Source organism: Polistes canadensis, unplaced genomic scaffold (genome assembly GCF_001313835.1).
Source record: "Polistes canadensis isolate GaletaPanama2010 unplaced genomic scaffold, ASM131383v1 scaffold_21, whole genome shotgun sequence".
NCBI classification, from domain to species: Eukaryota; Metazoa; Arthropoda; class Insecta; order Hymenoptera; family Vespidae; genus Polistes; species Polistes canadensis.
In genome coordinates, this window is record NW_014569568.1 from 525,764 (window position 1) to 546,640 (window position 20,877).

At 29.7% G+C, this 20,877-nt stretch overlaps 10 protein-coding genes across 15 annotated transcripts in view; 4 read left to right on the forward strand and 6 right to left on the reverse strand.

Moving 5' to 3' along the window:
* LOC106793950 overlaps positions 1 to 447 on the reverse strand; it is a gene marked incomplete in the record, with an annotated part of 2,723 nt that extends 2,276 nt beyond the window's left edge. Inside the window, 1 exon segment of the mRNA XM_014761255.1 lies at positions 204 to 447.
* A 141-nt stretch (positions 448 to 588) lies between these two features.
* LOC106793951 lies at positions 589 to 1,404 on the forward strand. The gene is made up of 2 exons (XM_014761256.1): positions 589 to 950; positions 1,043 to 1,404. Exons 1-2 carry the CDS (start codon positions 813 to 815, stop codon positions 1,220 to 1,222), a joined length of 318 nt encoding a protein of 105 aa, XP_014616742.1. The 5' UTR covers positions 589 to 812; the 3' UTR covers positions 1,223 to 1,404.
* Positions 1,154 to 2,933, reverse strand: LOC106793949 (ubiquitin thioesterase otubain-like). Of its 2 annotated transcripts, none has more exons than XM_014761253.1 (5): positions 2,717 to 2,933; positions 2,602 to 2,654; positions 2,132 to 2,431; positions 1,826 to 2,026; positions 1,154 to 1,745 (listed from the first exon to the last, which is right to left on the reverse strand). In XM_014761253.1, the coding sequence occupies exons 1-5, from the start codon at positions 2,763 to 2,765 to the stop codon at positions 1,548 to 1,550; spliced, it is 801 nt and encodes a 266-aa protein (XP_014616739.1). In that variant the 5' UTR covers positions 2,766 to 2,933; the 3' UTR covers positions 1,154 to 1,547. The 2 variants fall into 2 exon arrangements, with proteins under 2 accessions (XP_014616739.1, XP_014616740.1); XM_014761254.1 differs by having other exon boundaries at positions 2,723 to 2,930.
* A 1,328-nt stretch (positions 2,934 to 4,261) lies between these two features.
* On the reverse strand, positions 4,262 to 5,856 carry LOC106793952 (developmentally-regulated GTP-binding protein 2). The gene is made up of 5 exons (XM_014761257.1): positions 5,692 to 5,856; positions 5,286 to 5,593; positions 4,802 to 5,232; positions 4,518 to 4,719; positions 4,262 to 4,441 (listed from the first exon to the last, which is right to left on the reverse strand). The coding sequence occupies exons 1-5, from the start codon at positions 5,753 to 5,755 to the stop codon at positions 4,355 to 4,357; spliced, it is 1,092 nt and encodes a 363-aa protein (XP_014616743.1). The 5' UTR covers positions 5,756 to 5,856; the 3' UTR covers positions 4,262 to 4,354.
* An 86-nt stretch (positions 5,857 to 5,942) lies between these two features.
* On the forward strand, positions 5,943 to 8,604 carry LOC106793953 (ras-related protein Rab-40B). The gene is made up of 4 exons (XM_014761258.1): positions 5,943 to 6,532; positions 6,636 to 6,829; positions 6,918 to 7,140; positions 7,214 to 8,604. The coding sequence occupies exons 1-4, from the start codon at positions 6,373 to 6,375 to the stop codon at positions 7,519 to 7,521; spliced, it is 885 nt and encodes a 294-aa protein (XP_014616744.1). The 5' UTR covers positions 5,943 to 6,372; the 3' UTR covers positions 7,522 to 8,604.
* A 64-nt stretch (positions 8,605 to 8,668) lies between these two features.
* LOC106793922 lies at positions 8,669 to 11,749 on the forward strand. The gene is made up of 2 exons (XM_014761214.1): positions 8,669 to 9,828; positions 9,886 to 11,749. The coding sequence occupies exons 1-2, from the start codon at positions 9,501 to 9,503 to the stop codon at positions 10,269 to 10,271; spliced, it is 714 nt and encodes a 237-aa protein (XP_014616700.1). The 5' UTR covers positions 8,669 to 9,500; the 3' UTR covers positions 10,272 to 11,749.
* On the reverse strand, positions 10,681 to 14,917 carry LOC106793954 (glucose-induced degradation protein 4 homolog). Its single transcript, XM_014761260.1, has 4 exons — positions 14,487 to 14,917; positions 13,867 to 14,034; positions 13,534 to 13,766; positions 10,681 to 13,318 (listed from the first exon to the last, which is right to left on the reverse strand). The coding sequence occupies exons 1-4, from the start codon at positions 14,631 to 14,633 to the stop codon at positions 13,255 to 13,257; spliced, it is 612 nt and encodes a 203-aa protein (XP_014616746.1). The 5' UTR covers positions 14,634 to 14,917; the 3' UTR covers positions 10,681 to 13,254.
* Positions 14,918 to 15,046: 129 nt separating this feature from the next.
* On the reverse strand, positions 15,047 to 16,736 carry LOC106793959 (gamma-glutamylcyclotransferase-like). Of its 2 annotated transcripts, XR_001382482.1 has the most exons (5): positions 16,491 to 16,736; positions 16,074 to 16,372; positions 15,892 to 15,996; positions 15,566 to 15,668; positions 15,047 to 15,372 (listed from the first exon to the last, which is right to left on the reverse strand). XR_001382482.1 is itself a non-coding variant. In XM_014761272.1 (4 exons), exons 1-4 carry the CDS (start codon positions 16,593 to 16,595, stop codon positions 15,638 to 15,640), a joined length of 540 nt encoding a protein of 179 aa, XP_014616758.1. In that variant the 5' UTR covers positions 16,596 to 16,736; the 3' UTR covers positions 15,411 to 15,637. The 2 variants fall into 2 exon arrangements, 1 of the variants encoding a protein (XP_014616758.1); XM_014761272.1 differs by lacking the exon at positions 15,047 to 15,372 and having other exon boundaries at positions 15,411 to 15,668.
* Positions 16,737 to 16,780: 44 nt separating this feature from the next.
* On the forward strand, positions 16,781 to 17,439 carry LOC106793960. Its single transcript, XM_014761273.1, has 2 exons — positions 16,781 to 16,928; positions 16,994 to 17,439. The coding sequence occupies exons 1-2, from the start codon at positions 16,869 to 16,871 to the stop codon at positions 17,417 to 17,419; spliced, it is 486 nt and encodes a 161-aa protein (XP_014616759.1). The 5' UTR covers positions 16,781 to 16,868; the 3' UTR covers positions 17,420 to 17,439.
* Positions 17,440 to 17,595: 156 nt separating this feature from the next.
* LOC106793956 (polypeptide N-acetylgalactosaminyltransferase 35A) lies at positions 17,596 to 20,772 on the reverse strand. Of its 4 annotated transcripts, none has more exons than XM_014761266.1 (9): positions 20,446 to 20,772; positions 20,153 to 20,333; positions 19,993 to 20,076; positions 19,183 to 19,861; positions 18,965 to 19,082; positions 18,386 to 18,874; positions 18,147 to 18,278; positions 17,886 to 18,081; positions 17,596 to 17,813 (listed from the first exon to the last, which is right to left on the reverse strand). In XM_014761266.1, exons 2-8 carry the CDS (start codon positions 20,328 to 20,330, stop codon positions 17,920 to 17,922), a joined length of 1,842 nt encoding a protein of 613 aa, XP_014616752.1. In that variant the 5' UTR covers positions 20,331 to 20,333; positions 20,446 to 20,772; the 3' UTR covers positions 17,596 to 17,813; positions 17,886 to 17,919. The 4 variants fall into 4 exon arrangements, with proteins under 4 accessions (XP_014616752.1, XP_014616753.1, XP_014616751.1 ...); XM_014761267.1 differs by having other exon boundaries at positions 17,654 to 18,081; positions 18,386 to 18,597; positions 18,685 to 18,874; XM_014761265.1 differs by having other exon boundaries at positions 17,654 to 18,081.
* Positions 20,773 to 20,877: the final 105 nt, after the last annotated feature.

Below are 20,877 nucleotides of genomic sequence, written 5' to 3' on the forward strand. Positions count from 1 at the left end.
TCTTAAAAGTCTATTTGTAAAATACTATTATTACAAATGTTTCATTACCTAGATAAAAAAATTAATATTTTTAAATAAATATATATATTAAGTGTTCTATTTTCTTATTTAAACATCAGCTTTGTAGATATAACCTAATATAATATATAATGATTTACACGATAAAAAATGAACTTAAAAATAATCATTTTATCGAAAACTTGCCAGAAAATATTTGTTTATGTATATCTATGATATAATAATATACGTTAATATAACTTTCGTAGCAACGTGGTTATGAAAACATAAACTTTTCCGAATTGCAGCTGTTTACTAACCTAACTTACATTCGTATATGTCCATGGTTATGTTTACATACATATGGTCATACATCAGTGCAATATAAAGTACATCATATAATACACTTAACCTGTTATTTCGCACACACAAAAAACTGTGTTTAGTAAATTGAATTTAATAAATTGTGTTTTTAAATTTAATTTAAAGAAATATAAAATAATATTCCATTCGCGAATACTTTTTATAGGTTTTGTAGTAAACTATGTGCAATTTTTGTTAAATCATAAATATAAATAATAATAATAATTTATAATAATCGTATACATATATTTATGTATCACATATACGCATAAAAAAATCATACTGATTAAAAGATCAGAATTTGGTTAAAAATGATATGTTTAAACTTTTCTGGTTACCGTTCAAAATCATGAAATAACGACGTCATAAGAAAATTGTTTAATTTCATTGGCACGATTGTGAATATTATCAACATCAAAATTTATCCAAGAATTAATGAAAAACGATACGGAATGGCTTCAGCATCTAGTACAAGTGCACGCAGTTTATTTGTCGATTCTAAAATGCGATTAGCAGATAGAGTTCAAGTTAATGTTAATAATATTGCATCGCTTGCAAGACAGATTCAGAGAGGTTCCAAAAGCAGTGAAGTAGTTGTCATTCATATCTTATTTTTTAAAAAAGTAAATCTTCATAATTAATAAATGATATTTAACACAATTCTTTGTTTGTTTTCTTTCAGATTCTAATGCACGCTGCTAAAAGTTTTGCACAGCAAGAGCATGGAGTGGAGGTGGCAGAAACAAATTTAAAAAAAATTGCGCTTATTGTAACTCAATTAGAACATCAAATGGAATCAGTAGATAGAAGTTCTGTTTTATTGGAGGAAGTTACTGAACAAGTTCGAGCAATGCAGCGTTAAAAATTTTTCACGATCTTCATAGATAATTTTAAATGTTCTTTTATAATTTTAAATGTTCTCTTTAATTATTTATTTCCTTCGCATTTTAATATATGCTTAAGTATATTTATATATTATTTATTTAAAATAATTTATATATTGACACATTTATAGTTTCGTGATTGAATGGCATAATTAATTTTAAAAAACTCAAAACTAAATCGTAAAAATAGTTCGCAGTAAAAATAGTTTCATATTTTTTCCTTTTAAACATGTTGGAAAAATCATTAAATGAAGTATATTTCTTAATAATGAACTTAAAAAAAATGGCTTTAGACTTAATTTATCAAGGATAAAGTATATCGTAATGACCAGGACGATAAAGTAAATGAACAGCCGGTGTAGCGCCTTCTGGAAAGTCATGTGCTGTTACTTCAGTTCCAGCACCACGATCCATGTAACGAACTCGAACACCGGTACCTAAAGCAGTACTCATTGCTATAATATGAATATGGTCAGATTCTTTATACATTGGTTCTACTTCCTGTAACATATAAATTAGAAAAAGAAAACGTATTAAATATTCTGTAAAATAAAATTAATGATAATAGATGAAATGTTAACCTGATGACAAAATTCTGTTATAGTTCGTTCTCCTTCTATAAAATGTTGGTAAAAATCTCCTTCTCTTTGTAACTGACCAGAAGTAATTAATCTAAGGTATACAACAACATAATCAGAATAACCTTGCTCATTGAAAAGCTTATGTAGTTCTAAATAACTAGATTCTGTGTCTCCACCTACTTTGTCGATCACTTCCATAAACTAAAATCAAAATAAAGAATATTATTTTCTAAAAGCACACATCCAATTACATAAATAAATTATTTCAATTGCAATCCATTTTGTAATCTCAAATATTAGTTATACCGTATCATGGAAATCTTCAACAGTAAATTGAGGAAAACCTAGCGCTACAAGATTCTCTTTGCTTTTAATTGCAAGTTCTCTAAACTTGTTATACTCATTTTTATCTCCGATTAGTTTTTCGAGATAAGCATAACTAAAGGCTCTAAAGAAACAATTGCCATCAGGCCTCGTTCTTCTAATATAAGAATATTTTTGTCCCAAAGCTTTAGCTTTCGACAGATATACTTCATCTTCTGTGTATTCCTGTTCTAAACTTTTCAATGGTTCCTTTTCCCCAACTAAAGCTATAGACTCAGATATCTGAAATATAATGAAATTTAAGTCACAATTACATACTATTAATATTCTTATTAAAATTTAATATAATGCAAGATACTAAACACAATCAATGTTTACACTTTAATTCAACAATTTTTCATTATTAAATCATTCAACATTTCATAGGATTTATTTTGAAGAAGAATATTAACCTCCTTTTCTATACGTCTTTGCTGTTGGAGAATTAATTCATCTTGGTTGACATCTGCGATAAAATATAAAAATGATATATAAGTGATATTATTTTGTCAATAATAAATAACGTACAATTACCTGCGTTTTCTACTCTCCGATCTTTCGATGACTTATTTTCCATATCTCATGAGATTTTCATAAATTTCACTACAATTGTCAAATTATCAATCGTAAACAAAAGCCAGATGTCCATGTGGAAATTGAAATATTTTCTGTTGAAGATTTAACGGCTTCAGATTGGTAGATTCCAATCGTGAAACGAAAATCTAGGTAATTTAACCATGAAAATGTGTTCTTAGTAATCATAAGAAAATGAAATTTTAGTTACATTTTTGTTACCGACAACACGACCAAAGCTCCTCCTAGGGGTAAAATTTTAAACTAAATTCGTATTTAAATCAATTCATACTTTATAACATGGAGCCTATATACAAGGAGGACGATCGCTGTGTTATAAATGTGGGTACAATATTTACAATGAAAGAATGATTTCTATTGCCACTAGAGAGCGCGTCTAGTCGCTTAGTCTGGTTTTTAAAAACAGTAATTAAAATAAAAACATCAAAGAGACCTATTATTTCATTTGTTTATTTATAAAATCACACGTACTTAAATCTAAATTTAAGAACATCACCGCCGCCCTCGTGGATAATTATCGTAATCGATATTCAGTCATTTTCAACAACACAAATTCGACGCAAACGCCTATCTCGATCGTCCTCCTTGTATATAGCTCCGTTCTTTATAACATGGAGATTACACAAGGAGCACGAATTCAAACGTATAAATTGCTAAAATTATTCCACGAAAATCGTATATTTATATTTTCTTTTTTCATTATTAGTGTCACCATTAGTATCATCGTTCGATTTATCATCAAACCTTCTGGATTCTTTTTTATTTGAGTGTCTTAAATTGCTTCATTTTAAAATATACGTATAAATGCATTTCTGAAGGCACGCACATGTTTATACATTAAAAATTAAATATATTTATTTCAAATTTTATTACAATAGAACTGTACTAATTATACTATCAAAGAATATATCATATTCTATCAAAGATTAGTGTATTCTAGTAGTACCATAGTACTATTTTACTGTCATCGCGTTAAGTACCTACTATCGTGTAATGGTGGTCCCAGTGGTAACAAAAATGGTGCAGGGTAGATTAAGATTTTTCAATTATTAATAACTAATTAAATAAATAATTAATAAAGTGAGCAATTATGGATTTTGAATGAGCAATTATTCATTTTTTTCTGCTGTTTGTTTATATGCCAACTTTTTTGTGCTGATTAGTCGGTGAAACATCTGCAAAGTACTATACCGATGTATTAATGCAGCTTACCGACGCGAACCAATCAGAGCGAACTTGGAGTCTGTACGAAAAGCTGTTCGTATAAGCCGATAGATAACGGTGTACCGTTGTCTACATTTCGTCGTCGCGACGTGAGCTTCGTGTCGATCATTATTCGAATAATCTTGGTAAATAACTATTTTATTGTAATATTTTAAAACAAAAATCTTCTATAATGCTTTGATCGTATACATTTGATTAATTTCTCGAATATGATTGTAAAAAAGCAGGAAGAACATTTTTTCGTTAAAAATTGGGAATCGATGAAATGGAATGAGAAATGTATTAGCGCATGTACAATTCTTTTTTCTTCTTCTCTTCCCCCCCCCCTTATGATATTCTAATTAAAATTTATTTTTTAACAATTTGTATAACATCTTCGTCGTGCATAATATGTTGTAATCCGACTCTTTGAGGAGAATACTTGGTACTAGTACCCTGCTCGAAAAAATATACGTTAGACAAGTTTATAGAAATATAAAATGTTTTCAATATAAAATGAAACAACATGTACCCAAACGAGAGCATATTTGAATTGCTGGGCGAGCGTACGATGAATAGAATGGCAGACGTGTTCTACTGTGACGCCTTTTCTCAGAATTAGTCCATCTTCGAAGTCAGGCGGCTGGCCAGGTTTCTTTGTATATACTCTTATTAGAGATAAATATTCCCAGAGAGTTTCCAGTAAGAAATCAAGATTTAACTTCATATTACAACTGAAAAGAATACATGTACGAGTGTATTATACTAAACTGCCAATAAAATAGGATTAAATAGAATAGATTGACAATAGTATACCTCACTACAACGCTGTTTGGTTGTCGTGCAATCCTGTCTACCTCTTCTATTGATATTTGATCTATTTTATTATATACATAAAGACACGGTAGATATACCCTATTTGCATTAATAACATCGATCAATTCATCAGCGCTGCAGTCCTCGCGAAACAGTACTTCTGCATTAAAAATTTTATATTCGTGTAATATCATTTGGACTAATTTTTCATCGACTTTGGTCAATGGGCACGTTGAATTAAAAGCCAATCCTCCTCCTTTTTTAATTTTAAAATATATATTGGGTTTTTTCTTATTAAGTCGTATGCCAACAGATTCCAATTCTTTCTCTAATAGTTGTCGCTGTACATCTTGTTTAGTAGCATCCAACATCATTAAAACTAAATCCGCTGTTCTGGCAACAGCTATAACTTGTCTGCCTCTTCCTTTACCCTGAAAACATAACGCAATGTAGACAATTCATCAAAATGGTAATTAATTTTTACCTGCGCAGCTCCCTCAATGATACCCGGTAGATCGAGCAATTGAATGTTTGCGCCTTTATACTCTATTACTCCAGGAATACAAGTTAAAGTAGTAAATTCATAAGATGCGGCTTCGGACTCCGTATGCGTTAATGTACTGAGTAACGTAGATTTTCCCACAGAGGGGAAGCCAATTAATGCTACTCTTGCATCACCCGATTTTAATACATCAAAACCTTCTCCTTTTTCCGATTTTTTAGTAGGTTCCAGTAATTGCGATCTATATTTCGCTAATTTTGCTTTTAAAAGTCCCAAATGGTATTCCGTTGCTAAAAAAAAAAGATATTATTCATTATTGAAATATAGGAATGAAGAAAAATACGGTTAGGAGAGCATCGAAATCTCATTTGACAAGTGAAAAACAAACCTTTGTTCTTTTGCGTCCTTGCGATTTCCTTTTCAATTTCCGATATTTTTTCTAATATACCCATTGTTAAAAGAAATATTATTGACTATGTTAAAAAGTACACATTTGCCAATATACTAATCCGGTCTGTTCAGGCGCACGCGACTATCTATAGCCTACATAGATGTACACATATATGCATGATGTTTGATACATATAGATAGATAGATCGGATACAAAGGTGATGCGAGAAATAAAGCGTCATTCGCATTTAAGGATATCTCGAAGACGTATACATGGAAAGGAGACTACATGTGACGTATCGAGCAATCGTTATCGTTATCGTTTACGTTATATTCGAGGATTATCCATTGAAAACTTGCAATTAAATAAAGCTAATAACAAGTGAGAAAGAGGGAACGCGAAAGGGAATAAAAGGCAATGTACAATGTGGATTTGTCAATCTTGTTTTGTTATGATTTCGCTTGGAAATCTGAAACAGTCAACGGCGGGATAGATGTAGTAAACTCGAATTTCGACGGCGTGTTAGAAAAAAACAAACATAAAGACGAGATGTCAATGTTGTAAGAGTATTCAAAGAAAATCGTCGATCTAACGTAACATAAAGGGAAACGTAAAAGGGGCGAGCATTGCTCAGAGGGCCTTGTGCAGTATGCTCAGGGTTTATAGTAGAAAGGTATTATGGCTACAGGTGAGGCCAGCACGGCTAAGCCTCGTCAAGAAAAGCAATACGATTACTTGTTAAAATTCTTGTTGGTCGGTGACAGCGATGTTGGGAAACAAGAAATACTAAGTGGTCTTGAAGACGGTGCCGCCGAATCACCCTTCTGCAGTGGCAGTGGTACTTTATTAATATTTATCCTCATCTATTTCTAACCTCTAATAATCATATGTCCATGCCTAATGCTATTATTAATCCTTGACAATCGCCGTATTGCTTTCAGCATACAAAACCACAACTATCCTGCTAGATGGGAAAAGAGTAAAATTACAATTATGGGATACATCTGGACAAGGTAGATTTTGTACAATTATCAGATCTTATTCGCGTGGAGCGCAAGGCATACTTTTGGTTTACGATATTACCAATAGATGGTCCTTTGATGGTATTGATAGGTGGTTAAAAGAAGTCGAAGAGGTATACGTAAAATGTTGAAACTATCAAATAAGATATAATAAGGTTTATGACTTACTTACAATTTATATACGATTATCAATGGTTCTAGCATGCTCCAGGTATACCAAAAATATTGGTTGGCAATCGGCTTCATTTGGCATTTAAAAGAAAAGTAGGAGAACGCGACGCGGAAGCATACGCAGCTAAAAATCGAATGGCATTTTTTGAAGTCTCGCCTCTATGCGATTTTAACATAAGAGAAAGTTTCTCCGAGCTCTCACGCATGGCTTTGCATCGTAATGGCATGGAGAGGCTATGGAGATCGAACAAAGGTACGTACCATGTATTCCTTAGAAGGTATCTATTCTGTATAATATATATAATAATATATTTTCCTTGGTACAGTGCCCACTCTTCAAGAACTCGCATGCCGTGCTATAGTTGCGAGAACAACAGTATATGGAATAGATCAACTTCCATTGCCTAAATCTATTATATCGCATTTGAAATCATATGCAATGACTACGACCTCGCGACATCGGTATAATGGCACCCGTACCCGTAGCACCAGTAAAAGCTTAAGTTCTCATCAAAGGAAACTGCGTTTTGTTGGGGTGGGCCATAATGGAATATCCACGCCAGGCAACTCTCCTGGTAGTATGACAGACTCTCGGACAAGCTGTGTAGGTCGCAATTCCTGCACAATATCTTGAGATTAAAGCTCGGGTTGCAGTTATGTTCAAACATGCAACGTGATATCAAAGTTCTTCCATTCCTGTTACATTACTTATCTTGTTTCGATTAAGAATATGGCAATGTAACGTTGTGCAGAATGAGATATAAATACATCATTGATGGGATATCTCTTAGATGAAAACAATTTAAGAGATTAAAGACCTCACTTTAATGTTATTACTAACTATTGTTATTCGTACAAAAAAGGTTTTGGTGTCCTATACACCATGTTTCCTCAAGTTTGCGGTTTACCAAAATATCTGTAATGATAACATCGAGCTTAAATGACGACGGTGTAATGCGAATAATTATATCGGTGCCATTTGTTAAACGAACCTGAGACGAATTTTATGACATTTGCTAAAAAGTGTTTAATATGGTTGCATATGTCTTTTTATGATACTGATAATTAAACGCAAGTGGTTTTTCATAATTAAATGAGGTGCGTGCGAGACAGACAAAACAGCATATATAAGAATGCACGCACGCTCTTTGAGTATATCTATATTTTATTAATAAGTCGATTTTATATATATTGTATTTTTGGCTGTTGATATGAAATTTACTTTTTCAGAAAGGCATCTCTGCGTAGAACTTTTGTTAAGATAAAATAGCGTCATTATAAAGGATACCTAATATATAGAAATATATTGTTGAAAAACATTTTTTTAATAATAATTTTAAATATATTCTCTCTAACTACAACATACTTTTGATAAATAATATTGATGTAAACTATACGTATTTTTTAACAAATTGTAATATTTGTGCATAATCATATTGTATCTCCATCATTTATGCATGATTATTCATTCTAATAATTAACTTTGACCAGAAATATTTCCTAATCTAAGATCATATTTCGTCGTTATGTTAGATTAATTGATAAAATAATAGTTTTGCCGACGGCAATTTAGAGATTGCTGAAATGATTGTGTTTGGAAGAAGATCGATGAAAAAAATCTTGTCTTACGATTAACAGGGGCAATGTGTATATTGTATTTCTTTCTTAAAAATTTCTTTATTCTAGGATACAGTGTGAAATATATTTATACTATATAGAATTTAACTAAATTATGTATATATATAAAATGACTATACGATTTAACATTATTTTATATATAAATAAAATTTTTGTGTTTCACTGTCTGGGAGATTGTAATAAAAAAACTAGTGGTACAACATATACATTTTAACAACAGACATATTTACCTAAAATATCAACTACTTATAAAATATATTATTTTCCCAATCTAAAAGATAAAAACGTTTATTGTTCTTCGAATGTAAAAACGTATTCGTCAAAGAATTATATTATTGTAAATCGACAAAATAGAGTTGACTGTATTATTATTGTATATATTTGGTTCTAGGATAATAAATCATTGATAGTGGTAACAAGATTTATTGAAAGGTGCCATTTAAAGAGGTCACAAGGAAAGATAAAAGTGTGATCGCGAATCCTATTCTTGGTTTACGTTACGTTAAATAGAAATCCCTCATTGAGCACCTTGCTGTATAAAACAAATATGATTTAATGATTATATTTTTTGCGTCTTATTTATTTTTATTTTTAAATAAAAATCTACAATAAAATAAGATGCATAAATATTTATGTGCACGACTATCGAAGTAATGTCAATAGTTTAATAAAACTGTGTATTTTAAACTATGCCATTAAGCACTTCACGAATAATTTATAACTTTCTTTCCTTCTACATCAGTTTTAACTTATGTTTAATGTTATTAGTTGCGTGTAGTAATAGCAACTGCTTTCCATAACAACAACTTCACTTGTTTCGCGCGCAGAGTTATGGTTTCTAAAAAACTATTTTATTTCCAATAGATTCTCTAATTTTCGTGTGTATTTCATTTCATAAATGTTATATATGCAACAAAACAATGCTGTGCATTTAAATTGATTTTGAACAATTTGTATTATCGCTAAAGTAATATCATGTCTACGCTGGAAGAAGGACATGTCGACGAAGAAAGTATTTTACGTTTGTCTACTCAAGAATACGATCCTCTACCACCGCAATTGAAAAAAGTCAATGAACTATTAAAATCCATAAATACACAGTTAGAAGACTGTGCTTTAAAGTGGCAAGCCAAAGTTTCGCATCAGCAATGGAAAATATTTAGTTCAAAGACTCTTATAAAAGAACCTTGGGAAGAATCTCTATTGGCTAGAACATTTTTTTCTGATAAAATTTTAGATGAGACTTTTCAAAACTTACTTTCTAGCAATAAATCTTTCTCAAAGCAACTTAACGATTTCATCTGTAAGTAAATAGAAGAACTTATATTTAGAGCTATCATTTTTCCAATATATATCTAATTGTACAAATTAATGTACATTTCTATAGTGCTCCTACAAAATAAACAACCTGATTCATCGATTTCTGAAAAAGAAAGTGTACCAAAGTACTGCCCGAATATAACTGCTAATCAGATATCAATGTCCAAGCAAATCGCAGAAACACTCAATCTCTCCTTGCCAAACTATACTAACTCTAGTGTTTGGAGAAAAAAAGGGAACAAATTGTATACTCATTTGCTTGGTATTAACAGTTCGTTTGCTGATGTTATCAAAGCTAAAATCAATTTTGATACCAAGTTTTTAGGATTCGAAGCAGTTTTACATAAGACATCGACTACAGCACCAAATGATGTTTCTTGTTTTTGCAAAATTCTTTCAAATGTAATGATATTTGATGACAAATAATTATTTATGCATATTATATCAAATGATGCTCAATCGTATTTAACAATAGGGTAGTGTAAGACAGAAGAAAAAGATAGGAAAACTGACACTGGATAAGAAAGAAAGAAAAATACCAAAGAAGAAACGACCTACTAGATCTAGAAGTTTCATTCGAAGAAAAACAAAGAATCAGTCTGCATCTCTTGGCGATGGTGATCGATCGAATGCAATATATAAAAGCAAGAAAAAAATGACGCCGCTATAACTTTTATTTACATATATACATTATTTGATATAGTGTACGGAATAATATGAAATAAAAAGAAAACTCAACACCCATTTTACTCGTAAAAGTAAACAATCCAATAGAAGTATTTGAATAGAATAAATAGAGAAAATAATATGATATAAACAATTATAAATAAGAAAATACTTTTTAAGATGTATTTTTATTAAATTTTTGTGAAAATTATGGGCAATTTTACATCAGGATAATCCACATAACACTCTGTTATACATTTAAAAAATTATGATTTTCTACTATTATGCTAGAAACTAATTCTTATTTTTATGCAATAGCATTAGTTAAATTCATTTGTTAACAATAAGATTGTAGCGCTACGTCTACGTATACAGATTTTTATCAATCGAATCATTTGTAGGTTTTGATTGTTTGATTTAAAATTGCAATTTACACACGAAGAATATTTAAATAATTATAATACAAAACAATATCTTCTATTTCATAAGCATAAATTGTCTCAATTAAATAAAAAGTATTTAAAAATCACATATATAAATTTTGAATAAAATACAACCATTTAAAAATAAATCAATTTTTCATCATATTAATCTTACCAGCTTGTGATACTATTAATCTATTCAATTCACATTTAATGAGTGATTTACGATGTTATTTTGTAAAAGAATACGCAATAATCACTCAGGTATACAAGGAATATAATCTAATATATTCATTATATGTAGAACTAGACAAAAATGGATAAATTATTAATATAATAACGGAGAAATCGAAAGAGATTCTACATAATCTTGTTGGTATATGCTATTCCATATGTAAATTTTGATTTTTGTAAAATAAAACATTAAAAAAACAAAAAATAAAATTATATAAATAAAAATAAATATGTAAAAAATAATTTTAATATTTAAAAAATACTTATTGCCAAATATAACGGATGTGGGTCTAACATTTTAGGGACATATCTTTTTTTAATGGGATAATATAAATAAAATAAAATGAAATAAGAAAAAACTAATACAATAACAATAATAAAATATTTCGAAAAAAATAACAGAAAATGTTTGAATGTGTGCATTTTTGCAACTTATCGATTTTGTAACTACCTATTGATTCTCTAATATAGTAGATTTGTTATTAAACACAAACATCTTCTGCCATATATTACGTACAAATAATACAATTTGTTATTGCTACTTTTGAAAAATACACCTTCTAAGTACAACCATAAATAAAACACGCTCCTTGCGGTCGTGTCTAAAATGGAAATTTTTCTATCGGAAAATGATTTTTCAAAAGAACTTTGAAAAGTGGAAGAGTATAAGATAAAAGGGGCATTTTCCAATTAAAAGGCACATTTAATGATACATCGACGATGACAAAATAATTGTAAATTTTTAACAAGTATGATTATATAGTGTTTTTGTAATTGGAAAATGCCTGAAGATATTTGATACTTTTTGTCTAAAAACATTTTCTTAAGAATAACAAGTAAATATAAATTTTGTTATATGTTCTAATCTCAAATGTAATAAAAGAGAAATATTTGACAAAGAAAGGTTGCTAATCCTTAAGTTCCTATGTTTCACTACAAAGGAAAAAGAACGTTATTATTAGCATCAATTAATATTTCATTTTGACAATAAGAGAAATATTTTGTCACTGTCTGTGTTATGATCCAAGTAGTTAATCAACATTGAGATGCAGATGTAAGCAACCTTTTTTCGCTGAAGTATTTTAAGATTTTTATGATAATATATATATATATATATATTATCGTCACACCATTCTTATGCCAATAAACTATGAATCGAATAAAATATTTAAAATCGTATGCATGGATGTTTTGAATGACTGAAATTAAATGTATTCTTATATAGTAGCTTTCCTTGGCTTTTTCACACATTAAATGTCATTCATTCAAATATAAATCAAATATTACACTCTCATCGTAACACGATCATACCTATGTGAGCAAGCAGATCTCATAAATACTCCTTAAAAGAATGAACGATAAATTTGACATTGCTAAAAAAAAAGGGGAAGCAGTTTTGCAGTTTTAAAGTTTTAACATCGAAAAGGTATAAGAATAAAACTTGTAACGCTTGAAACAAAAACCAAACTGCATAATATAGGTATTCTATATAATTCTAAATATCAGATATATATCATATACATATATATAACTATTACTTTTGTATCATTTAATTCTGCTTTAAACAATTTTCAAAGAATAGATTAAATAACAATAAACGTACCAGAATTTGACGAGATTATTTCATGCAACAATGACAAAGAAGTTAGCCTTCGTTGTAGAATATATGAATATTAAATAATCAACAATTAATTGACAAAAAGTATCAATTAATTTATTTGATTAAAGTGCCTCACACAATGAATATCTATATAAATAATTGTTTGAATTAAATATCTCTCATAGAGGCACTCTACTCATCATTTTGATAATTATATCAAGCAATATAGTACACATCATATATTATATGTCAGAATTAAAAACGACCATACTCATTTATTCGGGTGAGCGGATGCGTTCTGTGAGGAGATTTATAGCGGACATAACTCAAATTTAACAAGATTCGAATTAGTAAATGTAAGATTAATAAATATATCTTTTAGAAATGAATATATGAATAATTTGAATACCAAGGACTTTTATGAGATCTGTATGCTGGGACAGAAAACATATGAATTTAGAGAGGCAATATAGTAAAAGCATGGATTTCACCTGAATTCATAGATTTGTATACTGTGTTCTGGAACGTGCCTTAAATTCAATGATTGATACCTACAATGATAATAAATAATCTAATAACAATCATATCTTTTATTTCATTAAACTAATAATATATGTATAAACATATAATTGCTTCTTTAGAAATATATCGTTCAACAGGGAACGTATTTTGAAGGAGACGTATTTTGTTGAGCTATCTAACTGAAGCATACGCACGTTTTAGATTATCTAATTTGATTATATAAATAAATCTAATATTTACTTACCATTCAGAACTTCGGTGATAATAAAAACCTTCGATTGTTGCTGCAGACTTTTGGAAGCAAATATAATAAAAGCCTGCGAATGAAGCTCCATTAATATCTTTAATAGTATGGTCAGGAACTAAAAAATGCTCCTTCCATCTCATAAACACAAAATCTGTCCCTTTTAATGCCTCATAATCAAATGTGTCAGAGTTAAAAGTTTTGGCGTATTGACAGAAAGATTCAAATTTACTCTGAAATAATAGAAAGTAAATGATATTTATAATTAAGCTTCGTACATTTTGTTAAAGATATATATATATATATATATATATAGAATATTGAAAAACAAACCCAATGTTTCTTATCGACATCTTCATCCGCATCCCATTTACGAGTTAAAAATGGATATTTTTTGGAAATAATTTCACCATCAAAGAATGTGGTTAATGTGGGGAATTCTTCTGTAAGACCTTTTATTTTAAGATAACCACATAAGTAGCTGTTTTCCTCATCCACATGCTAAAACATAAATGTGATGCAAACTTATGGAAAGGGAAGAAAGTTTAAGCGAATCATTGGATACATACATTTATCATAAGATCGAATAAATAGAGTAATAATAACACATGTATTTCTTGTAAACATCAATATTTAATATGATATTGACACCCTTAGGCAATTAAAAAATTGAAAATTCGTCTCAAAAGTAGGAAATATATTACATCACGGAGATATTAGAAAAATAATGTATCAGTATAATAGAAACAATATATCGCGAAAGGAGAACGTATTTAACGTATTAATAATATGAACTTTATCCAAAGGGCTTAGATATTATACTAATTATTAATAATGCTCTCACTTGATGTGCCATTTAAAAATGAAGTGTTAAACTAAGATGAGAAAGAATTAACGCGTAATAAAGTTTCGCAAAATTTGTCATGTAATTTCAAGAAAAATGAATAATTAACCTGTAAAACAACTTCAACGTCGTAACTATTGCCCTTGGACTTTTGCGATCCTTGAAAGCGCGAACCGTTGTAGAGCAAAGATTTGGTAACACCCGGCTGCTTCGAATTAGCAGGCGGCGGTGGAATTACATCGACTTTCACCGGCATTCTCGGCCAAAGTGAATGCTTTCTCAATACTTCTTCTTGTTGACCGAAGAACTCTACATCACAAGATTCGCGCAATGACTGCCGGTAATTTGAAGAATATGGCTGTATTTATATGAAGCCTCGAACCCAGTTGTACTTCCACGGATTTGTTCGTTTCTTTCCTTCCTTCTTTCATTATTCTTATCAGGATATTTTAATTCTACAAATTTTCTTATTTGCGCTCACCATTTTTTACATTCAAAGATCGTTCAATACATTCCCAATTTTCTCAATGACATGCTTTTATTCAATTTTACTATCCTATATATATATACAGGATATGGCTAGAGATAAAGTAAAAATGGCGGGATTTGAAAAATTATTTAAATTATTTATGAATTACAGCACAATTATTATATAAATTATTATATAGATTATTGTATAGATTATTATATATATTTTTCACATTTCATATCGTATAGTACAATCTTTTTCAATCTAGAATATTATAATATATTAAATACTGTAAGTACAATGAATACGTGTGAAATTTAATTATATAATACTTTGACTTTTAAATGTATATAAAATATATATGTTGTTTGTAAATGAAAAAAAAGAGCGAATATGAATAGATATTAATGATGCACATAATATTATTTGCCCTATTATCGTGAGATAATATTTTATTCTATACTGTATTATCTTATAAATAATGAGGAAGCACAATTGAATAAAGATGTATTAGAAAAAAACCCACCTAAAATAGATGTGAATTATAAAGTGACGATAGTGTGATTTAATTAAATAGATTTATTATTTACTTATTTCTAAACACGCACGCATACGAGTACTGTAACATAGATTTATATATACATCAACTTATTCATTATTTTCAATATTGCACGGATAAACAAATAGATTTTGGTGAAAATAAAAGTTCTTTGTTATACCTTAATCAAATTGTACAGGAAACTTGAGAATTATTAATAGCTGAATTTTCCAAATTTAGCCAAGGTTTAGAATCACAGATGTAAAGATTCTTTCAAAGATAAGCTGCGATATAAATTTCTATATTAGTAGAGTAAATAGTATTTGAGTTTGAACAGATACATTCTTCTCTTTACAATTAAATTACATAAAACCTATCCAATAGACTTTTACGTAGAGAACATTATAAAAAATAAAAATGAACTTGTTTGACTGTTGACTTTAATGGGCAATAATAGCGGATTAATAATTTGATATATGTATAGCGAAAGTAAATCAGTTATCTTACCTAAGTTCACATTTTCCCTTAAATCCATTGTGTGAAATTATCTTTAAGAATTGTATATAACTATCAGGAAGTTGACTCTCTTGAGCACCTTTAATAATTGTTTCTCTGAAATGAATTGTTTTTCTGATAGAATACAGATAGGTAGAGGAAGGAAGAGAAAATGGTGATAAAATAATACATACAAATAAAGAAGCGATGGTAGTCTCTCGATTGGCAAGAAAATTGGTTTGATATAGTTAGCTGGTACATTACTTTGTTGATATACTCTACATTTCAAAACAGTACCGCTGGGAGTTTCAACGTCAACGGTTAATGGAAAGTATATATTGTCCATAACACCCTCTTGACAATCTAACGTAAAAAGATTACATTGATCTAATTCCCAAATTGCACCCCATACAGAAGAGTTTTCTGTAGGAACTATCGTTGCTGCTGCTCCACCCCATCTTTTAGAGTACGTTATAAAATCAAGTCTGTAATTCTAGAATATTTGGAAAAATAGTAACATCTGCTAGACCACCCTCTCAAATGTTTCTACATATCGTATACAGACGTATACAATTTAATTATAAAAAGAAAAATGTATCTGCTCAATTTACTTTTAAGCGACCAATATCCTTTCGTACTGCTGTTGGATTATTGAAGTGAATTCTTTCCGTTAACAAGTTGCTGCCATAAGCAAAGTATAAAAATGTACTTGCCATCTTGCGAGGATATTAGATCGATCAGAATTACAGGGAATAATTAATGCAAATAAATATGATATGACAAGAAACATTGAACGCAAATTAACGGTGAGTAAACAAACGGAAGATAAGGAGCTACAATTAATGTCGCCCTAGGTGCCACCTAGCGGCATACCTTGACAATTTTTGACTCCTTGGAATATTTTATTAATGCTGCATTCTATGCGAAGATACCGTTAAAGGAAGAAGCAAAATTGTTACTATTAACTTTTCAATAACACATGTGCAGAAATGTCAGATAAAAACAAGAGAAAATCTCGTCGAGTGTATTTCGCTAAGGAAAAAAGTATGGTAAGCTTAATTATTTATAATATTATTAATTAAATTATAATCAATCATATTACATTTTTTTACAGAAACAAGCTGTTGAATTTGTACAAAATAGACTAAGTAATAATAAGCGAAGTTGGGATAACGAAAACTACGAAAAGAATCACAAAATAAAACAGCATTGCACAAGTACGTCATTACTAAGGATATCGGATTACGTGTCTTTTACAGGATTTTCTAAAAGCTTATTTATGTTAGAGATTAGGTCACATTTAGGAAAACAAAACTGGAAGCATATACAACATTTATATCCACTCCTATTAGATTATTCTAACGAAATTGAGTATTTAATCTGGCGTTACGCATTAATTATTTTTTTGTATAGCCCTAATAGCGATTCATCCAACTTGCAACAATTTTTAGAAATTTGTATTGGTAATCACAGACTGAATGATAGAAAAGAATTGGAAAGATTATTACTATTAGAATGTAGGAATTTGATCAATTCATAAATAAAAGTATTGACCGAAAATATGAGTTATTTAATTATCATAAAACTATGTAAAAGAAAGTGCTAATTAAGTGAAATATAAAATAGGAATAATTTATATGTAATCAATTACAAAAATATTATGCAATGCATAACGCACCTGAATTTCCAGCGCAAAAGTATTGTAATAGTCTGGACATAAATTGATTACGAGGAATTAGAAGAGAAGGACATGCAAGAGCAATATATCTTTATGCATTTTTTATAGTATTTTATAAACAGAAATATTTGTAACAAACTAAAAAAACTTATAAATTTGTTCTTATTTTAAATATCACTTTTCCTTTTTCTCTTCTTCTTTAATTGGTTATGATAGCTAAGAAAATTTGTCTAATAGACAGAAATCGCTTCTTTTGCTATACACAAACAATTTGATGCACTGTAAAAAATAGATCAAAGGTACTTTTTCTTTATAATTTGTAACTTACACACGTTGTATTTGTTTTGAGCACCGTTTATGCGTTATCTGATTGCTTTCTGTCCCATTTTCGAACGAACCAAATCCCAAGACATCGATGACACGTCAGACTTTGTACACAGATCCATGATAATTTCGGCCTTTTTACTTGCGCGTAAGGTTCCCAAGCATGTACCAATTGCCGTATTGTAAATAGGTGTTCCGTTCTGTATATAAATACACGCATGTATTAACAAGAAATATGAAAAAAAGAAAAAGCGTTTGTATTTACAGAGCTCTTATGTCGCCATTCTTGGTTTCCGCCCATTTCATGACACTTTCCAAGTTTTGGTACCCTTCCTGCTCCTTCCATACACAGCATTTGTCCAAGTATCAACTCATTTTTTGCTGTTTCATACCACATCTAGGTATACAAAAAAAAAGCTATTGTTAAATATTACGTCATAAAGATCCAGTTGTTGATGTCGCTTTGACTGTTATTATTTGAGATTTTTATTTTCCAATTCTTACTTGTGATTTGATTCTTAAACATGGGGCTAAAATGAGTTTGGAACCTCTAGTTTTGATATCTCTTTCGCTTTGAATACACAATGTGGAATTACTAAGTCTAATTTGATATTGATCAATGTAATTTCTTTTCCTCGAATGCCAAGGTTGCATCAATTTTTGATCTAACTTTGACCATTTGTCTTTTAGCTGACTTTCATTATCATCCGGTAACACTAATTCGGGATAAACAACTTTGAGATACCAAGCGAAACTCTTGCAGTTTAGTTTTTTTCGTAAAGCAACTCTGCTAGAAATATCACCATAATCTATTTTCTTGACATTTCTTATAAAATAATCTTTGTACTCATCCATCCATACATAGGCAACACGTAGAGAATTTTTCAACATTGTATCGTATTGTTGGTTACTACCATATGGCCTGCGTCTTCTAAACACATGACCCACTCTAGAACATGGTATAAGTTCAATACTTCCACCGCACATCCATATCTGTAAAAAATATCATTTATTTCTAATTCGTGTAATAATTTGGACTCTGTTGCATCAACTATTATACATATCTATGCATCTTTATCTTACTCTGAAGGAGATTTCTAAATTTTCACCACCCCAAATGTCCATGCCAGGATCATATTCTCCTAATTCCATAAAATATGATCTGTCGATAGCAAATAGTCCCCCTGCCATTGTTGGCGATCTGTCGATAATAATTTGGAGTAATAATATAAATAATGTCTCTATTATAATAGATATAAGAAATCAATAGATATATTTATCAATAGATATTTTCTTTTTACTTGATAGGTTTTACAAAATCTTCCTGATTGGTTAATGTACCGACAGGCAAATTGTCCCATTTAAAGTGCAGTCCCCAATTAAAACCTCCTCTGACCAAAGGACTACCAGTATATTGGAATGTATCTGCATTTATAATATCTATAACTGGCATAGGCACGATAGTCCTTGAATATTTTATTCTTGAAAGAAGAGGTTCTATCCATTCTTTATTTACTTCAATGTGACTGTCTAAAAATATTAAAACGTTTCCTGTTGCCTTTCTCGCACCAAACATTCTTGCTCTAATCAATCCTTCCCTTTTTTCAGTTTTAAACAATTTAACTTTGCCATTAAATTTATCAATGTAACGTTTTATTTGTTCGTGTAACATATTACTCTCGCTATAATCGTTCACTAAAATAATTTCATGTAATAATGACATTGGCGTTCTTACGATCAAAGATTGTAAAGATCTTATGAGCGTTGTATAATGTTCATTGTAGAAACAAATGACGATGCTAGCATTTGGCAAATTATTTGCATACTTTTGCGTTTGACACAATTTATATCTTGTGTCTAGTATGTCTCTGTAAAAACCAATATTATCTGATACCAAGATGTTAAAGGAATAATTTTTGTATCCTTCATCCCTTTTTCGTTGATCTTCGAAATTCCTCACCATTCCTAAAGTATCTAATCCTAAAGAAATATATTATGATAAGAGGTACAAATCATTAATAAATTATTATATAATATAAATATAATGGTGATTTAAGGATATTTACATCTACTTTATTTAATAATACAAAAAAATACAAGTATTATCTTACCATCGCCTAATGTTACAGCAGGTTTAAGTGAAACTGCTTGTAAATGATGCAACAGCTTGTCGCTGTTTTCATAATTATTTATGCCTATCAAAATGTAAATAGATATCTATATACATATTATTTATTGCTTATTATGAGGATAATACGCTTATTATTATACCTTTACTAAAATTTTTGGTGTTTGTTAAGGCTTGTAGAAAATTGAATGCAGGTAATGATGATCCAATATTTTTATTTCCTTCATTATGGGAGAGCGAAGAATAGAGATATAAACTCAGTATCCATGTCAGCGATGCCATCACAACTCCAGTTAGAAATGCAGTGTACGTTGTCGGCATAATCTAATGTTGAGGATAAAATATTTGTTTCTTTAATAAAGGCATCATTTGATTACTATATTGTTCCCATTTTGTATATTATTCATGTGAAATATATTTAAATGTGTGTACTTACTGTAATAGAATGCCACCTTATATGTATATCCCTTTATATTAATACAAATCGTTACTTTTTATGGATTACATTGAAATACATATTTTCAGGTTATGTGATAAAAAAGCTGTACAAGTATTGGCACGGAAATGGACATTACATATAGAAAATAGAAAACAGAAAAATATCAATGTGATATGTGGATATAAGAAAACATGTAACAGGGCACCATATAGCGTAATAACATTCTCTTATTTTCGTTATTTCTTAATACTTCATGAAAAGTTTTCAGCGCATGCGTGGCGACTCGATTTAGTTTGTCGATAGATATCGACAATCGACAATCAATAGTTAATCATATATAATTATTTCGGAAAATATATATTTATAAAGGTTCAATTTTTTCTTAGTCTGTCAGTAATTCTCTTGAAATGCACTTAGAAACGTAAGAAA

Bases quoted from the DNA above. Each gene is read 5' to 3' on its own strand.
- LOC106793951 (XM_014761256.1), top strand. From the start codon at position 813: ATGGCTTCAGCATCTAGTACAAGTGCACGCAGTTTATTTGTCGATTCT. The intron at 951-1,042 runs GTAGTTGTCATT...GTTTTCTTTCAG, and splicing joins GAGGTTCCAAAAGCAGTGAA to ATTCTAATGCACGCTGCTAA.
- LOC106793949 (XM_014761253.1), bottom strand. From the start codon at position 2,765: ATGGAAAATAAGTCATCGAAAGATCGGAGAGTAGAAAACGCAGGTAAT. The intron at 2,432-2,601 runs GTTAATATTCTT...ATTATATTTCAG, and splicing joins AAAGACGTATAGAAAAGGAG to ATATCTGAGTCTATAGCTTT. The intron at 1,746-1,825 runs GTTAACATTTCA...TATATGTTACAG, and splicing joins TAACAGAATTTTGTCATCAG to GAAGTAGAACCAATGTATAA.
- LOC106793952 (XM_014761257.1), bottom strand. From the start codon at position 5,755: ATGGGTATATTAGAAAAAATATCGGAAATTGAAAAGGAAATCGCAAGG. The intron at 5,233-5,285 runs GTAAAAATTAAT...TTATGTTTTCAG, and splicing joins TCATTGAGGGAGCTGCGCAG to GGTAAAGGAAGAGGCAGACA. The intron at 4,720-4,801 runs GTATACTATTGT...TATTCTTTTCAG, and splicing joins CCAAACAGCGTTGTAGTGAG to TTGTAATATGAAGTTAAATC.
- LOC106793953 (XM_014761258.1), top strand. From the start codon at position 6,373: ATGGCTACAGGTGAGGCCAGCACGGCTAAGCCTCGTCAAGAAAAGCAA. The intron at 6,830-6,917 runs GTATACGTAAAA...CAATGGTTCTAG, and splicing joins GGTTAAAAGAAGTCGAAGAG to CATGCTCCAGGTATACCAAA. The intron at 7,141-7,213 runs GTACGTACCATG...TCCTTGGTACAG, and splicing joins GCTATGGAGATCGAACAAAG to TGCCCACTCTTCAAGAACTC.
- LOC106793922 (XM_014761214.1), top strand. From the start codon at position 9,501: ATGTCTACGCTGGAAGAAGGACATGTCGACGAAGAAAGTATTTTACGT. The intron at 9,829-9,885 runs GTAAGTAAATAG...TATATATCTAAT, and splicing joins GCAACTTAACGATTTCATCT to TGTACAAATTAATGTACATT.
- LOC106793954 (XM_014761260.1), bottom strand. From the start codon at position 14,633: ATGCCGGTGAAAGTCGATGTAATTCCACCGCCGCCTGCTAATTCGAAG. The intron at 14,035-14,486 runs GTTAATTATTCA...TTTATGTTTTAG, and splicing joins ACGTTGAAGTTGTTTTACAG to CATGTGGATGAGGAAAACAG. The intron at 13,767-13,866 runs GTTTGTTTTTCA...CTATTATTTCAG, and splicing joins ATGTCGATAAGAAACATTGG to AGTAAATTTGAATCTTTCTG.
- LOC106793959 (XM_014761272.1), bottom strand. From the start codon at position 16,595: ATGGCAAGTACATTTTTATACTTTGCTTATGGCAGCAACTTGTTAACG. The intron at 15,997-16,073 runs GTATGTATTATT...AATTCATTTCAG, and splicing joins CTACCATCGCTTCTTTATTT to AGAAACAATTATTAAAGGTG. The intron at 15,669-15,891 runs GTAAGATAACTG...TTTATATCGCAG, and splicing joins AAGGGAAAATGTGAACTTAG to CTTATCTTTGAAAGAATCTT.
- LOC106793960 (XM_014761273.1), top strand. From the start codon at position 16,869: ATGTCAGATAAAAACAAGAGAAAATCTCGTCGAGTGTATTTCGCTAAG. The intron at 16,929-16,993 runs GTAAGCTTAATT...ATTTTTTTACAG, and splicing joins TCGCTAAGGAAAAAAGTATG to AAACAAGCTGTTGAATTTGT.
- LOC106793956 (XM_014761266.1), bottom strand. From the start codon at position 20,330: ATGCCGACAACGTACACTGCATTTCTAACTGGAGTTGTGATGGCATCG. The intron at 20,077-20,152 runs GTATAATAATAA...ACATTTTGATAG, and splicing joins CACCAAAAATTTTAGTAAAG to GCATAAATAATTATGAAAAC. The intron at 18,279-18,385 runs GTAAGAATTGGA...TTGTATACCTAG, and splicing joins GTTTAAGAATCAAATCACAA to ATGTGGTATGAAACAGCAAA.